General features: G+C 36.4%; 1 protein-coding gene across 2 annotated transcripts in view; it reads left to right on the top strand.

Moving 5' to 3' along the window:
- The window catches only part of C1GALT1 (core 1 synthase, glycoprotein-N-acetylgalactosamine 3-beta-galactosyltransferase 1), a 48308-nt gene extending 35000 nt beyond the window's left edge, over positions 1–13308 (top strand). For both annotated transcript variants that reach the window (XM_019959732.2, XM_019959731.2), the window contains 2 exons: positions 909–1576; positions 8302–13308. In XM_019959732.2, the coding sequence (XP_019815291.2) occupies positions 909–1576; positions 8302–8520 (887 nt within the window). In that variant the 3' untranslated portion in view covers positions 8521–13308. The remainder of the gene's footprint in view (positions 1–908; positions 1577–8301) is intronic.
- The last annotated feature ends 5438 nt before the right edge of the window (positions 13309–18746 follow it).

Here is an 18746-nt window from a genome sequence, read left to right on the forward strand (position 1 = left end):
GAATCTCATAGTTGGAGTCTTTCTCTGGAGCAGTGTTACTCAAAATGTAGTCCTGGCCCAGCAGCCTGTAAATTGTGTGTTAACCTGTCTGCATCCTGATTAGAAGCTTGCACCAGAAAGTAACTCAGTTAAGTTTACTGCTTAGTTAAATGGACTTTTTGGTAAAGTGTAGCAAGACTTCCTTGATGAAAGAAGTAAGGTGTTGCTTTACTTCTTTTTTTAATCGTTTGTTTTATTTTTGGCTGTGCTGGGTCTTCATTGCTGCGCATGGGCTTTCTCTAGTTGTGGCTCATGGGCTTAGTTGCCCTGAGGGATGTGGCATCTTCCTGGACCACGGATTGAACCCATGTCCCCTGCATTGGCAGGCGGATTCTTGTCCTCTGCACCACCAGGGAAGCCCAATGTATTGCTTTATATTTTGGCATAAGCTCCCTGTTTCTTTGCAAACCAATACTATGAAAAACACTGCTCTTGACAATCTTGGAAATACTACCTCTGCTTGTTCTTCTGTTCTGTTTCTGGTGGATTTGCCCTTTGGAATGAGGTATGTTACCATAAGAAATGATCTCAGCTTTGCATTAACTCATCTTTTTCGAACTGGGGTAATCATGAAAATCTTTTTAAAACCACCTCAGGGTACTTGTAGAAATGCATAACACAAGATGTGGACTCCAAGATGAACTGCCGCTTCATTAGTCCGTGTTTCCTGCCCTTTGGAAGCTTATTCAGAGCAGTGAAAAATTTCTGTCAATGTTGTGTTTCTTTCAGCTCAATCACTAACAGTAGAGAGGTATATAGAAGTGGGAGGGTAGTCTTTTGAAATTATTCAAGAAAAATGTCTTCTTTGGTATAATTTATTTTGAATTTACAACTATGTAAATTAACTTTAAGCAATTTTTGTTTAATAGATGAGAACACTGACATCGCTGATAAGCTCTATCAGAAGGTTAAAATTCTTTGCTGGGTAATGACAGGGCCTCAAAATCTAGAGAAAAAGGCTAAACATGTCAAAGCCACATGGGCCCAGCGTTGTAATAAAGTGTTGTTTATGAGTTCAGAAGAAAACAAGGACTTCCCTGCTGTGGGATTAAAAACCAGAGAAGGCAGAGACCAACTGTACTGGAAAACAATTAAAGCCTTTCAGTATGTTCATGATCATTATTTAGAAGATGCTGATTGGTTTATGAAAGCAGATGATGATACTTACGTTATACTAGATAACTTGAGATGGCTTCTCTCAAAATACAACCCTGAAGAACCCATTTACTTTGGGAGAAGATTTAAGCCCTATGTAAAGCAGGGCTACATGAGTGGAGGAGCAGGATATGTACTGAGCAAAGAAGCTTTGAAGAGATTTGTTGAAGCATTTAAAACAGACAAATGTACGCACAGTTCCTCAATCGAAGATTTAGCACTGGGGAGATGCATGGAAATTATAAATGTAGAAGCGGGAGATTCCAGAGACACCACTGGGAAAGAAACTTTTCATCCTTTTGTACCAGAACACCACTTAATCAAGGGTTATCTGCCGAGAACCTTTTGGTACTGGAATTATAACTATTATCCTCCTGTAGAGGTAAGTTTAGAAATTTTATTACTGTATAAGTACTTTGACTTTTGTTTATTTAAAAAACTAATAATGTGATGTTCTTTAGTATCAGTAGCCAAGAATCTCCCTTAGTCTTTTTATATAGAATGGAAGTATAACAGAGCAGATGAGAACAAAGGTGTTGGCAATAGTAATTCCAATAAATATTTGTATTGCTGCATGCCCAGCGCTAAGAAGATAGCAGTAAGTATTGTCAGGTTCCAATTCTTATGAACCTTACATTCTTGATGAGGATGCATACAATAAACAGACAGACAAGTCCAGTTATAAAACGATTTTAGGAAGTGCAAGTGCCCTGGAGAACAGTGGAGCCAGGTAAGAGGATGGAGAGTGGCCCAGAGTTGGAAGGGATACTTCAGTTTGGGCAAATGAAGAAGGCTTTGCTAAAAGGGTAACTTTTGAACAGAAACCTGAGTGAGGTTAGAAAGCAGGCTATGGGAAGATCTGGGTAAAGAGCCTTCTCATCTTCAGCAACAATGCCTGAAAAGATTTTGAGGTTCACAAAGACCTAGGTTCAAATCCTGCTCTCCCACTTAATAGTTGAATGACCTTGGATGGACAGAATTTGCCTAACCCCTGAGCCTGAGTTTCCTCATTTGTAAGACGGACCTGACCTACCTGTCTAATCCAGTGGTCGTCACGATACAGGACAGTGTCTGTCATACAGGGAGGACCTGAAGTCCTGGACCTCACTTGATACCTTAGCTTACGTTCCTGAGAATTTTATCTAAAATTATTAAATATTTCAAATGCACAGCTAAATATTTGCAGATATACTGTTTTGTACCCACCAACAACTGTGTACGCACACACAACACAACCAGCTTTACCAAATATTAGTCTTTGGCCCCATTTGCTTTAAATTTTTTTTTTAAACAAAAAGGTATAGAGATAGGTGAGACCAGTGTCCTCTCCTCAATCCATTTCTCTTAGCTCCTTCCTGAGAATTAACCACTGTAATGAGTTTAGTATTCATCATTACCATGCATGTTTTTATGTTTTTCCTACATGTTTCTGTATTTGTAAATAATACATAGTATGTTGTTTTGCAGGTTTTTAGATAAGTAGAATTGTACCATAGGCATACTTGAACGTATGCTTTTTGCATGCAACATTAAAGTTTATCAACATTAATATGTGTATCTGCTTCATTAATTTTAGACTGCTGTATAATAATCGAATACATGAATATACTATAACTTACCCATCCTCCTGCCTGTATATATTTAGTAAGCTATTGCCATTTTTTCACTATATGAGCATTATATCAATGATTGACTGGAGACCAGGAATCACAGAGTCTAGCTTTTAGACTCAATTCTGTTATTGATTAATGTCTTGAGGCAAGTTACTGGTGCTGTTTACCTTTTCTCTGGCCCGGAGGTCCAATAATACACTTTATGGTACTGTTCTCTTCTTTATAAGCCTTTGTTTTCAAATCACCATCTAAAACAGTGGCTCTCAACCAGGGGCTCTTTTTTGCCTCCCAGAGGACATTTGGGAAAATCTAGAGACCTTTTTGATTGTTTACTTAGTGGTTGCTACTGCTGCTAAGTCACTTCAGTCGTGTCTGACTCTGTGCGACCCCATAGACGACAGCCCACCAGGCTCCCCCGTCCCTGGGATTCTCCAGGCAAGAACACTGGAGTGGGTTGCCATTTCCTTCTCCAATGCATGAAAGGGAAAAGTGAAAGTGAAGTCGCTCAGTCGTGTCCGACTCTACTGGCATCTAAAGCGTAGAAATCCACAAGATTGTAAACTTACTAGATGCTGAATATTCCACAGTGCACAGGACAGCCCCTCACAACAGAGAATTATCCAGCCCAAAATGTCAGTAGCACTGAAGTTTCAAACCTTGACTTGAAACATCTGACCTGAGCTTTTAAGTTTTCAGCTTTAAAAAGAAATTTTAAAGCAAATTACTACTTTTTCAGCTCTCAACCACCAGTGTGTTCCTGGTACTTACACAGAAGTAATAGCTAATCCTTAACAGTAAACCTACATTTAACAAGTGACAAAACAGACTCAAGAGAGTCACGTAACTTGACTATCCTGATGAGTAGCCTTAGCAGTATTTGCAATCCCTCTCTGATTTTAAAAGCTCTTATTATTTCTATCATGGCCACTGCTGTCTGATTAATCTTATATGTGCTCCCCAAAGGAGTGTAGAGTGTGTTAGAGTAAATATACTTTTGTTGGGATAAATTCCACTTGAATAAACAAACATTTTAAAGTTCAGTTTTATGTAATGAGGTTCTTTGAATCCATATGCTAGCATCTTACTGCTATTATAGATGCAAGAATTTCCTAAACTGTAAAACACATGTATTCCCAAGTCTGACTTTTGATAGTCTGTTTTGGTTTGGTTTTAGTGAGGTACTACTTGGGATGCTTTTTCAGTGCAAAGTTTTCTTAAGCTATCCAGGATTACTTGAGCTCTTCCTGTCTCAATTCTGCACCCCTACCGTACAAAAATATACTTAAACTCAAGAACATTACAAATGCATAATAATGAAAACACCTAAATGCATGTAAGATTTCACTAAGAGTTTTTGATGTTGGATACACATAACAGTAATAGCAAAGGAGCATAATAATTGTTATTATTTTTAACCAGTAAGATATCCACTTTGCCTTTAAAAGTACTGCCAACAGTTCCCACCTGCAAATAAGGTATACCTAATAATATAGTTTATATTAACAAATATTTACAGAGCACGTATTTTATTTATTTTTAGTTGTATCATGGCTTTTTTTTTCTTTTGAACTTTTTGTTTTGCATTGGGATATAGCTGATTAACAGTGTTGTGATCATTACAGGTGAACAGCAAAGGAACTCACCCATACGTGTACATATATCCATTCTCACCCAAACCCTTCTCCCATCCAGGCACATATCTTATTTAAATTGTACTAGCTTTTTAAATGGGTGGGAAATTTTACGTTTATTCTCTAAAAATTTATAAGTTATTTTAAAAACTGTAAAACAGACTTGTAAGTTCCAAAATTGACCCAGCCTAATTTTGCCTCTTCTCTCTCAGGAGGTTCTATATAAACCCAAAGTGAAACCACACTTCTGTTATTATTCATCATTTAATAAATTGTCTTCTCTCTAAGGGAGTTGCTGTTTGCAAAGCTGTCCTGAATCTCATACATACTTGCTTTCTTTCCTTAGTAGTCACTAAAAATACAGTGTGGGAAAGATTTGTCTATAATTCAACATTATAAAGCAGTTATACTCTAGTTTTTTTTTTTTTTTTTTTTTTTTTTTAAAGAAGCTCCTAAAAAGAAAAAAAAATTTATCTAGCAGGTTAGGGTGTGAAATACTGTAGTTAATCAAAAAGTTATGTTCTTACATTAGTTGTTCAGAACTTTTCATGCTGTTCCCTTTCACACTACCTTCTCACTTAGAAGTGAATCTGTTCCTAGGAATGAAATCTTTTCCCTAGGACTCCAGTCTGTTTCCTAGCAGTAGATTTTTTTTTTTTCGCAAGAAAATTTTGAAGTCAGTCTTAATACAGCAGATTTAAAATATAGTGGATTTTCAAATATTAAAAAAACATTCCTCTATGTGTGAAATTGGAGAAGGCAATGGCACCCCACTCCAGTACTCTTGCCTGGAGAGCCATGGACAGAGGAGCCTGGTGGGCTGCAGTCCATGGGGTCGCTAGGAGTCAGACACGACTGAGCGACTTCACTTTCACTTTTCACTTTTCATGCTTTGGAGAAGGAAATGGCAACCCACTCCAGTGTTCTTGCCTGGAGAATCCCAGGGACGGGGGAGCCTGGTGGGCTGCTGTCTATGGGGTCGCACAGAGTCGGACATGACTGAAGCAACTTAGCAGCAGCAGCAGCATGTGTGAAACTGCCTTTTTTATAGGTCAGAAATGATCAAATGTGGTTTTAGCATATTAATTCTTCAGTTTTATTTATATTACCTCTAATCCATTTGAAAATTAGTAGTGTATATGGTTGATGTAGAGAACTCCTGATTTTTCCAAATTGTTAACTAATTATTTCAGTGCCATTTATTAATAGTCTTTTGTTCACTGCTGATTTAAAAATACCTCCATTATTATCATTCACTATAGCATTACTTACAGTGGGGTCGATATCTGAGGTTTCAGTTCTGTTCCATCGTTCTATTTGGTTTTGGCTCAGTACCATATTGTTTTGAACCTTGTAGCTTTACAAAGTCTTCAAATTATTCATCTAAGACTGTGTCTTTTCTCCTTTATTGCTCCCTCTCTTTTTCTTTTAAATTGTTTTAGCAACTCTCAAATTTTATACTTGTGCATAAACTAATTACTTTAGAAACAGTGGATATCTTTGCCCATTATTTTTTAAATTTCCTTTTAGGTCCCTTAGTAAATTTTCATAGTTTTATTCAAGTAAATCTTTACTTCTTAAATATCTCCACTTCAGTCATGTCCGACTCTGTGCAGCCCCATAGATGGAAGCCCACCAGGCTCCCCCATCCCTGGGATTCTCCAGGCAAGCACACTGGAACATCTTTAAAATCTGGCTCTGTTCCTGGATTTTTTTTTATTTCTGGTGATTTTTCACTCAACTCTGTTGAGTTTTGGGGGTATCCATGCTCTGATGCTGGGAGGGATTGGGGGCAAGAGGAGAAGGGGACGGCAGAGGATGAGATGGCTGGATGGCATCATTGACTTGATGGACGTGAGTCTGAGTGAACTCCAGGAGTTGGTGATGCACAGGGAGGCTTGGCATGCTGTGATTCATGGGGTTGCAAAGAGTCGGACATGACTGAGCGACTGATCTGATCTGATCTGATGATCATATGCAAAGAACTAGGTACTTTGTTTCTAAGGATTATATCTTTTATTATATTGCCTTTTATTGCTTATAAATATTAACTAAATAAATAATAAATAAAAAACCATTATCATTAAGCAGTTATCCTGGCCATCCAGTAAAAAAAAAAACAGCACAATGGAGTATAACATTATTACTACAGTAAATCTAAGCAAGATATTATTATAATATTTCAGAGTTATATAAAATTGCTTCCAGAGAGGATCCAGGAATTTAATATTAACCGCTTTTGTTCTAGTCTTTAGTTTACTATGCATTGGCCGCTATAGTAGCCACTAACCACATATGACTATTGAGCATTTGAAGTATGACTACTGAAATTTAGATGTGCCCAGTAATAGAAGTCATACTTGATTTCAAGGACTTAGCACAAATAAAAAGAATGATTTCATCAATAATTTAGAAAATATTGACCACCTATCTAAATATTAAAATAATATAGATTTATTCAGTTAAAACATAAATTTATTTCACCTATTTCTTTCTACTTTTTAAGTATGACTGCTGCATTTTTTGGTCACATATATCTACTGAATAGAGCTGGTTTGATAATCACAAGTTGACTTATCTGTTTACTTTTCATATTTATTTCTACTTTTAAATTCCCTAAAAATGCAAAAAGTAGACACCAGATAATTTTTCAGTGTCTACATGTTGGTCCAAGAAACCCATCTATTCAGTGTTTGTTTCAAAGGAGTTTAGAGAAAAGGCCAGAGAAAATACAGTGGATAATTTCTTAATATTTTTACTGCATTGTAAGCTGCATACTTCCAAACATGAATTATTAAATGTTTGATTTAATGGATCACTATGAATCTTCTCTGGGAACTTGCCTGACTGTTTTTCTCCATGAGTCATTGCAAAGATGGTAGATGGTCTTAAGTTTTTTTGGAGTTATCTGAGTGAAACAGTCTCCAGATGCCAGTTTTGACCCCAGAATGACCTTGTGACTGACTACTTAATTCTGGGACCAGTTTTTTAAATTGTTTTATTCTTTTTTTATTCTTTCCTGCTTTTGTATTTTTGTTGTTATTTTGTTTCTGTCTTCTTTGATTTAACTGCTCTCATGCCAGCTCAGAAATCTATGAGAATTATATAAGTGAACAAAAGTTTAACTGAAGGCCACCTGAATGTGATTATTCTGACAGTGTAAGCTAACATTTATTGAGTATTTACTACAGGTAAAGCATGGTACCAGCCATTTTATACACATTGTCTCCTTTAAGTAACATCTTTTTTTGCACCTCGGGAAATTGAAGCTTATAGAGATTAAGTAACTTGCCCCAGATTATACACTAGTAGGCAAAATATGGGCTCAAACCTAGCACTTCTTCTTAGCACTTCTTCTCTTAAATACCAGATTGTTTGGGTTAATGTATCAATGAAGTTTTAGCTTGCAGATACATCATGGGCAAGGCTTTGTAGTCACTGAATGTTCTAAAGGTATCTTTCTGAGGCTGAGCCAAGCAAAAATTTATAATGAGAAAATTATGAAGAGAAGGCAAAACTTGGAGAAATAGAACTTTGTCCTTTGTATAGCTGACTCTTTCATTTGAAGACTCACGGTTTTCTAGGTTTGGTTTTTTGGAGGGACGCTAATCTATAGGGTATGAGAGAATTTTATTTCAGTTAGATATACTTCAGCAATTTCATGTTTGATTTTACATTGTTGGGAACTCTGAAAACGCTTGATTTCTTTCACGGGTCTAATAAAGCATGTGGCTCTGCTTTAGTTTGCCAGCTTTAATGCTTTGATTCTGTTAAAACTAGTGTTTCCTTTTTTATCCGCATGTTAATATTGTACGCAATAATATGCCATTTATTAATAATGCCTGTTTCTGCTACTTTTTTAGGGTCCTGGTTGCTGTTCCGATCTTGCAGTTTCTTTTCACTATGTTGATCCTACAACTATGTATGAGTTAGAATACCTCGTTTATCATCTTCGTCCGTATGGTTATTTATACAGATATCAACCTGCCTTACCTGAGAAGATGCTAAAGGAAGTAAGTCAGATATACAAAAATGAAGACACAAACGTAAATCAGGAGCCCTTGAAAGAAAAACATAAATGAACAGAGGTAAAATGCCTAGCATTGCACTGAAGAAGAACCTCTCCATTTCTGATCGAGAACACTGGAACCCCAGTGAGGAATTCTTTCCAAGTGAACGTTCCATGTTAGAAACCTTTCGTATGAATGACTGTAAACTGAAGCTTTAAGTGTGCTGTGAAGTCTGTTAAAATGTGTTTTGATACAGTAATATATATATGTATAAGAAAAACTTGTGTTTTTAAAATGGTGGCCAGGCAGAGGGACTAGAAGAGAGATTCGTTGCCTATTCCTGACCACATGTATTACTTTCACTGGGAAATTAAAAGTTAAATTTGCTAAAACTACACTGCACCATGTTAGTAACTCACACACGATGCTAAACAGATCTGCCTTAAAGAAAATTTAGAAGGAAATATTGTTGCTCAGTGTTGTCTGTAGACTCAGAACATGAGTTTATATTCGCAGTATGATATAAATGAACCAACCACCCCTGACACACACACGTACAGTTTTTGTCTAATGAAAATTTGCTGTGACTATTTATAATTGGTAGTATTTCTTCCAGAAGAAGGTAGAATAAGAATGGCACTTGTCCTTAAGTGCATTAATAAAACCACATTTTGAAATTATCATGGGCCTTGACTGTATTATATACTTCATTCTAATTAATAGTTAATCTTCTGCGGAGTCCCGTTGCCTCTTTTCTAAACGTGCTTAACCATTCTCAAATGCCATTCTCAACTATTAATATTTATTTACTGAAAGCATTAATAGCATTCTATAAACATGCATTTTAAAATATTTTATTCCTAGTTTTACCCGTTGTTAATTATGGGTAACTAATGAATAGTAAATTTAATGCTATTTGGAGATGCATTTCTTATAATAGTGCTATTCTCAGGAATCACTAAGTAACATTTTTAATTGATTATTTAAAACTTTGTCCAACTACATAATTATAGTTCCTTTCTTTCTCATTCTGTTGAGAGATGAGAACTTGTTTGTGCCTTGCATAACTTGTTTAAAGCAGAGATTTGAGATTCATTTTTCGGTTCTGAGGTGGCTGTTAGTTACACTGGCTAAGTAATTTGTAGGATTTTGAACAGAGTTAATTAAAAACATTAAAAAATGCAGAATGCTTAAACAAACTGAAATGTGTCAAATATTAAAAGACCAAATGCTTAATTTATGAATAACACCGAATTTTGATGCTGACTTCTTTGAGGATGATTGTTTTTGTCAGTGGACAGTTGGAATAGAGCAGAATACCCGTTCAAGACTGTCATCAAAAACACATAAATGTTTCATTCTAATTTTAACTCTCTATTTCATCTAACCCTCTATTTAAAGAATTTCTAGAAGGAAAGAAAATGTTAAATTTTAGTTGTTTTTAGCAAGTATCATCTGAGTGTATCATAACAGAATACACCTTCTATATGATTACCTTAAATGTTACAAATAATTTACATTTCTCTTATGTTTTATCATAATGCTAATTTTATGTGGCTGTCATGCCATTGATTCTGCTGCTTAGCTACATGGTTTATATTTATTGTGCCAAAATATGTCAAAACCAAGACCTCTTTGTGTTGTGTATTTGAGAGGATGTTCATCCTAGTGGCTAATGATGGCATTACTCTGTCAACATAGTGAAAACTTACCCTAGTTTTTACCTATTAAATTGTTTTTTGTTATTTTCTTGGTGATATCAGCTGCCAGACTTTCAAGGCATTCTATTCTTTGAGCAACTCTTTACCTTGGTATGAATATGAATTTACTTGCAGTCCATATACGCTACTTTTCTGTACTAGAATTATAAATTGTTTACCATAAACATCCAAAAACCTTAAAATTGACTCATATGAAATCAGCATTATGATGAATCCTGAGGTCTGGAGTCGGACCACCTGGGTTTAAATTCTTGTTCCGTCACTGGTTTTGTAGCCTTGAGCAATTAACTTAATCTTAACTCTGTGCCTCAATTTCCTCATCTGTAGACTAGGGACAGGACAGGAATACTACCTACCTCACTGGACTTTTATGAGGATTAAATGAGTGACTCTGTGTATGGGTTTTAAGAACACTGTTTGTCCCAGTGTATGGAGTGCTAAGTGTAAAGTTTTTTTTATTATTCTTTACCTTGGAGTGTATTTATTTTACATGAGTGAGAAATCTGCTTTAATGAAATCAGATATCAAAGGAAATATTTCATACATTTCTTATAATAAGTAATAGCTAGTTTTTATTTGATGCCTACTATACACCAGGTAATGTGCTTAGATACTCTGTGTTAATCCTCACAAATTGGGGGTTACTCCCATATTATAGATGAGAAAACTGAGGCTCAGAGAACTACAGTCATTTTTCCACTGTCAGAAAGTTAGTAAGTAACAGAGCTAAGGTTTATATTCAGAGCCTGTGTGTTCTTTGCACCCTGTCAGCCTTGAGGTTAATCATGTAACATTACTTCCATTTTTACTTAATGACATGTGACATCTGATACATTGGCCAGTAGTTGTCAAATTAACCAGCCAAATTGTCATAATGATTCTTTAAATTGTGGTTCATATACTTTTGCCTGGGAACTTGTTAAAATGGAGGTTTCAAGACCCCAATTCCAGAAATTTTGATTCTTTCTTGGGACCCAGAAGTATGCATTCTCCCAGATTCCCTTGGGCACCGGTTCTCAAAGTGGTCCCAACCCGCAGTGGCAGCATCACCTGGGAACTTGTCAGTAATGCGTCCTGGACCTCACCCCAGACCTGCTGAATTCTGAAACTCTAGTGGTGGAAGCAAATAATTATGTTTAAATAAGCCCTCCAATTCCCCACTAAACCTGGTGGATCATATGCAAATCATCCTTATAACACACTGAGGATTACTTCCCCTTAAGTGTGGTTATCTTTCAAAATTTAGATACAGCATAGTATAATGTAGTTCTGTACTATGGATCTAATATAGAATTATACTATATTAGTAAAAGACTAAGGATAATATAAATATATTTAGTAAGAGACTAAAGATAATATAAAAGGTCAGTGAATCATTCGTTTGACAAAATCCTTTAGCTGCTTCAGGGTGACTAATATCAGGGCCCACAGTAAAATATGAAGTTTAGTAGTTTCATATTAGGGCAGAAAATGTTCAGTAATTACTAGTTAAGTACACATTAATTCATTAAAAGCATACCTAAATGAATGTCATCAAAAATGTCCACAATTAGTGGTAAAAAAAAAATTTTCAATAGAGATAGTAAAGTACTATTATATAAAATGCAGAATGTTTTTCTGCTAATTCTATCAAAATTCATCACTTTCAAGGATCAGTCGACTGTCCTATAGGACATAGTAAAGCAAAAAACTCTCCAAGTATTTAATAGAGCACATAAATCCAGATTTGATGAGGATAATGACTTACTCTCTTTTAAATGAAGGTTTTTGTTGTCTGGGTAAATGACTTTAGTATGGTCTTAAAACAGGCTTCACTGTCTATTGTTCTTCAATAACAGTATACTTGTATTTCAAGTGGGAAGTTTGTAGATGATACAAAGCAGATTTTTTCCCAGAGTTCAGTTGTTTTCAAATACCTTGAACTTCGGAGGAGTTTCTGTTACATGTAAGAAGATTTGGAAATAAATGACTGACCAGTTTTTAATATTTTTAAAAGTATGGTAATTAAGCATTAAATTTGCTAATTGGTTATTTTCATAATTGTTTTAAGTATTAATTTTTCACTTCCTTGAGCCTGTTATACTGTATTATTACCAGATTGAGGCTTGAAAAATCCCTCATTTGATAGATTAGATGAAATCCACCCTTTTATTCATTTAAATTTTCATTTCTTTAGAATATTTTCCTTCTTTAGAATATTGAAAATTTCTACTTCTTTGTATTTATTGCCCATCTTTATTTCCTTGATAACTAACTTCCACTTTCTAACTACTCCTAATGCTGCCCTCACAAGATTAATTCAGCTATTCTTAGTGATTAGAGTTTGTATATATCACTTACATAATTTTATACCTATTGATATTGTTTCCCTATGAGATTGGAAGTAAAAATTTGTCTAAGAACAATGCCTGCTGGCTCTCAGGATACTTGACCTACTTAAAAGTCTACAATTTTAAACTAATTTTAGATATTCAATTAAATGAAGTAAAATTATTTTAAATTATTTGGATTCTTCCACTCCCCAACTTCCCTTTTTCTCAAAAAAAAAACCCTCATTTGCCTCATTTCACTGCTTATTTATAGTAGGCTTCACAGAAGCGTACTTAAGAAATCTGGGGGACAACCTGTGGTTTATGTTGGACTAAATATAACCTCTATTAATTAAAAAGATGGCTTATGTTTATATATTGGAGTTGAAATAGAAATTTTAGTTCAGATTAGAATGAGAAATTTTATAAATTCTATTTAGAGAAACCAACTCTAAAACTAGTTTCACAGTTGAATAGGTCTCTGTTTCAACTCCTTTACCTCTCTAGTTTTTAGTTTATATCAGCAAAGTTTAAATAACTTTACAGGGCCCTGCAGCGATCCATATAAAGTATATTATTAGAGGGGAACTAATCTTACTGCTAAGCAGTGTGTTATATTGCCCAGAGAATGTTTGTGTTTTGGAATTTAAAAATTATGTAACATAATAGTATCATGAATGATTTTAAAATGTCTGGTGACTTGCTTATTTTAAGTGATCACCAATAAGTCAGAAAAAATGTATTTTTAAATGTTTTTTAAAGTGCCTTTTGAACATTTTTAAACAATGGATTTAAAAAACTGCATAAAATAAATTACCATTTTAAAGCTGCTTTATCTGATTATTTTTAACTGATGTAAAAGTTGTGGGAGAAACATTGTCTTTAACGGGTAGTTTTGGGGTTATTTTACCAAAAATATTAAGCAGTTTTCCCATCAAAGTTATTCAATTTAAATAGGCTTAAATAATTTTTACTGCAACATGTTATTTTTCTTTAAAGCAACAAAACATTCCACCTCTGATTTTGAATAATCTATATTAAAAAAACAGAAACACCTATGCTTTTGTCCAGGTAAGTGTGTATCTGTGTATGTATGTTTACAGGTATACATATATGTTATAGAAAGAACATATGAAAAGAAAAGATTGCTTTCCTATTTCTTGGTATGCTTTTATCTGTCATGTACACTTGAGAAATTTATTTATTCAGCTAATTATTTAATAATTGTGCCCAGAATGTAGTAGAAATACAGAGGTGAACCACATATATAAGGTTTCTGTTCCCATAGGGCCTTAATTCTACAGCGAGGCAATAAACAAGGTAGTAGATGAAGGAACACCATGGTTCAGAGTGGTGTTAGGAAAATGAAACTGTGATATGGTAGAAGAATTTTCTGGGTGTGGGGTCAGGGAACACCTCTGAAGAGGTAATCTTTGAGCTGACCTGAATGACAGACATTTTATATACTTCAAAGATATTTATATCTATGAAATTCTTTGTTCCTCCTATGTAAAAAAATAGTAATAATATTGTTTCCCACCTCTGCTTAATCATGCTTTGGGCATATGTGAAGGCTCACCTCCTTGTCTTTCCTCCTGTTCCTGTAGCACTGGAATCATACTCCTTGTAACATTTAGAGTTGAATTTCATTGTTGCTGTCAGATTGTAGAGCAATGGTAAAATCTAGGCAGGAGTTTGAAAGAGAACTAATGATTCAGTTTCTTTCTTCAGTTTTATGCAAGGATATCATCCTTATAACTGTACTGTTCAGTGGACATGTGTTTGAGAGATAAGACTAGAAAGGTATGATTATTTTAATAGTTGAATTTTTTTCTTTAAAGTATTATTTGTTACTTTTTCATACTGGTAAGATTTATGTAGTAATTTTATTTGATGAGATGAAGGTATATGCTTAGAATAATTAGGCATAGAAATGATTTGTTGTTCATAAAAATTAATGTTTGCAACCTACTCACCTGGTTGAATCTTGCTCACTTCTTGCCTTTGAATTTCTGGTTCTTTGAACCTTCCCCTGTTCTTTGCTTCTCTCATCCCATGTCTTTGCTTTTTTCTTTTCCTCCCATTGGTAGCAGTACTTTTGTTTCTTTCAGCCTTTTTTTTTTTGCCCCCATTTCCTATCAGCAGATGTGTTTTAAAGATTTTTGTTTTTTAATCATGTGTTTTTTGGTGAATTTCAGTTCCCTCCTACCAGCTGAAGAAACTTCCCTAGAATCAACATAAAGGAGAAGGAAGAAATAATTTCCTAGAACTAGTAGAAAGGACTCAGAATACATGTCATCAGAATCCTAGAATTTTCTCTTTTGTATGGAAATGTTTCCTTCTAGAACCTACCTCTCCAAAAATATAGGTGCATTTTCTTTTTTTCAGTATTTGAAAACCAGTGAGAATGTGCTTTCCTGTTTTTAACCCCAAATTGGTATCATCTTGTCTGGCAAAAGTGGCGCGCGAGGCTTTGAGTGGTGCTCTTCGTGGCACCCTGGTGGCACCCGTGGGCTAACCTGTGGCTCAAGTGGTAAAGAATCCACCTGCAGTGTGGGAGACCTGGGTTGGGGAGATCCCCTGGAGAAGGGAAGAGCTACCCACTCCAGTATTCTGGCCTGGAGACGACTGTATAGTCCATGGGGTCGCAAAGAGTCAGACACAACTGAGTGACTTTCACTTTCATCGTGGCAGAGGTATCCCTCCGGAACAGAACCACAAGTATTTTTCTATTTTATTTGAAACAGTGAGGCGAAAACTTCTCCTCTTGTTGGCTGTTGCCAGCTTCTCTGTGTGCTATCATCTTGTGCTGTGACTTCCACCTACCACCATGTTTGGTCCTGAGGAAGGAACTTGTCCTCTCCCTTATGCAGCAGAGCAGAGGCCGGATGTTCCTGGATGTTCCAGAATAACAGGAGAAAGGGTGCAGAGAATAATTTATGAGAGCTGCCTAGAAGGATTGGGATCCTCTTGCCGCTCACCAGACTGTCTTTCCCTTGCCTTATTTCCAAAGCCCCAGCAGTAGCTGAACTACCCCCACTAGAAGCATTCCAGATACTGCTACGTTTTTATAGAGTGTCCACCAAATTGACATCTACCCTGGGTAAAATAAAGAAGCTCTTCCTTCACCCCAGGTTACAGCTCTCACACTTTACTTCCTGCTGGAGAACTGACTCCTCCCCTGGGAAACTGGTTGGGAAAACATTCACTGTCTTCAGAGAAAATCCCGTCTTTACTCAGAAGAGTGTGGTCTGGATTTGTGGTCCCCATGTGGAAATACCCAGTAATCTGCGAAAGTGAAAGTCGCTCAGTCATGTTCAACTGTTTGTGACTCCATGGAATTCTCCAGGCCAGAATACTGGAGTGGGTAGCTTTTCCCTTCTCCAGGGATCTTCCCAACCCAGGGATCAAACCGAGGTCTCCCACATTGCAAGCAGATTCTTTACCAGCTAAGCCACAAGGGAAGCCCAAGTCTTCAGAGGAAATCCCATCTTTACCCAGAGTGTGTCTGGATTTGTGATCCCCATGTGGAAATAGCCAGTAATCTGACTTCAGTGTATTTCGTGAAGTCTGTATTGTTCATTCTTAGGTAAATCCCATGTGGAGCAGCAACAGCCAAAGCCAGGTGAAGGCACGCCAGGCTCAGTCCTGTACCTGTTCTGTCTCACCGCAGTAAGGGTTTTAAACTGGTCTTAGGATCCAATTTCAGCTATATGCTCACTTCACTATAATAGTCATCAACCTTGAAACTTAACAGAGGTTGCTTGATAACTTCATTTATATCATTTTCCTCTTTAAAAATTAGCCACCTTGAAATCTTCATCTTCTTTAAAGTGTCAAAATTTTAGAAGTGGAAGCAGAACAAAAGAATTGGGAAATAATGAGTGAATCACCTGTGTTTCCTTAGTGATCCTAAATTAGACATGTGCCCTGCTATTTCTGCAATCTGTAAGTAATAATGACATTTGGTGTTATTTTCCATCTGAGAGTCTCATAATTTTACTAAGTTAGACTTTCTTTTCATGTTTTATTGTCCTTACACGCTTAGGCTACTAAATCCTCAGATTTACCAGATGGAAAGCTGTTCAGAAGTCAAGTGACTCAACAAGTGAAGCAGAACTGAGTGGTGAAATTTAATCTGAGTCTGCAGTTTCAAAAAACACCAAGACCCAGTTTCCTTTACTGACTTAAAAGTGGGATGAAATGAAAAATTACTTGGTGCTCACAAATTTTAAGATCACAAGTGACCTCATTTAGGGCTGATTATCTCATAATAATGTAAATAAATTTGCTCTCTAATAACTCTAGATCACCACATAGATTATTTGAAACTCACTTATCAAAGTATCTTTTCAAGAGTTTTCTTTTTTAACTGTTTGCATGTAGAACTTTTGATGTAGAATTACCCAGACTTCTTGCCATTACTGAAATCCAAATAGGTGAAGCAAGGGAAATAGAAGGTGTGAAAATATAAGGCAGTGATTTTACCCAAAAGCACAGTTATTATCATCAGTGAGTTTGTTTTTTTTTTAATGAAATTAAAGTAGATTGGTCTACTTTGACACTGTTTTCTCCAGACTCCACCTTATGTGATAGGATAGAAAGATGTTAGTGATTTCCTCTAAAAGTGACTGTACTTCTCACACCTAAGAATTAAAAATTAACCTCACCCCATGGCATATCACATTAAAATCAGGAGCTGTCATGGTTACCTCTTCTTTCATCTCTCCATAGGTAATTCTTCCCAAGGTTCAGCCCAAGCTATTCTGTGTACAGAAGGTCAGCAAACATTTGATTTATTTTGTTAGATTAATATAAGTCAGAATCACACCCAGGCAGCTGGCGTGTGGTAATAGAGACTTCAGGTCTCCTAATACCCTAATTCTAAGCCCGTCAATCAGTATTCTCTTCCACATGAGAAAGTGACAACAAGAAACAATCCAGCTTCTAGATTCAAGGCACACTAAGCTATAAGAAAAACTGGCATAATAGGATAGCTTGCTTTAGGGCTAGAGGAATGTTACCTAGCCCAAACCTCTTGCATTATAACCACAGCAGATGGGTGTGTTATAAGGTGTAATGAAGTCACAATCTTAGATCCTTTAGTTGAGCAAATACTTATGGATGACTTACTCTCTGCAAGCCTCTGTGGGAGATAAAAAAATAGATATAATTCGTGCTTTCTCTATCTTCAATGTCTTTCTAATTTTCAACTAAATACGTAATTCAGTTTTCCCCCAATACTCTTTTTATTCTTGCAGTTCTTCATGTAAGATTGTCTCCTGGACATCGTTTAATGCTCATACAGTTCCAACTAGTAATTTTATTTTTTGCTCTCAATTCATCTCCCCACTCTAAGATCAAGACCAGGGTGGTGAATGGGAGTGTTGGTGAATAATTCCAATCAACTGTGCTGTCAAGCTGAAATCACATCAGGCATGTGACTTGAACATACAGAGTCAAAATATATTCACAACTTCTGCACCTCTGGATTTTTCACCTTTTCATTCTTAGCTTTCAGTACCGTTTTTGGTAGGTGAAATTGAGGCTTTAAAAAAGCAAAATCAAAGCTCATAATGCAATTTTAAAATACAACAAATTTATTTCCCAGTCATATGTTAAACTGCCAGATCATTTGCCCATTCTGTCTTGAATTAAGCACAACACACACTTGCGTGCCTGTACACACACGCACACACTTTGGTGACCTCTGATGAACAATCTATTGTCAGGATTAATGGGACTTGTGAGGATCTGCTGCTGACGTGAGCGGAGCATGCAAAAAGGTAGATGGTAAGTGGCCTTGAGAGTCACACCTAGGGAGAGGGAACAGGGAAACTCTCCAGAAAGATCCCCTGGAGGAGGGTGGGCCCTTCAGTCTTTCTTATTCTGTATACTTGGGGCAAGGCTGCCTGGCCCTTAGACACCAATACAGGTATCCCCCGCTTTAAAAGTTGCTCTCCTCCACTTTGCTTTTACAAAACACCTATATTAGTACCTGTTTCCCTGATAGCTCAGTTGGTAAAGAATCCAACTGCAATGCAGGAGACCCCGGTTTGATTCCTGGGTCGGTAAGATCTGCTGGAGAAGGGATAGGCTACCCACTCCAGTATTCTTGGGCTCCCCTTGTGGCTCAGTTGGTAAAGAATCTGCCTGCAGCGTGGGAGACCTGGGTTTGATCCCTGGGTTGGGAAGATCCCCTGGAGAAGGGAAAGGCTCCCCACTCCAGTAATCTGGCCTGGAGAATTCCATGGACTGTGTGTATAGC

Source organism: Bos indicus, chromosome 4, assembly GCF_029378745.1.
Source record: "Bos indicus isolate NIAB-ARS_2022 breed Sahiwal x Tharparkar chromosome 4, NIAB-ARS_B.indTharparkar_mat_pri_1.0, whole genome shotgun sequence".
NCBI lineage: Eukaryota > Metazoa > Chordata > Mammalia > Artiodactyla > Bovidae > Bos > Bos indicus.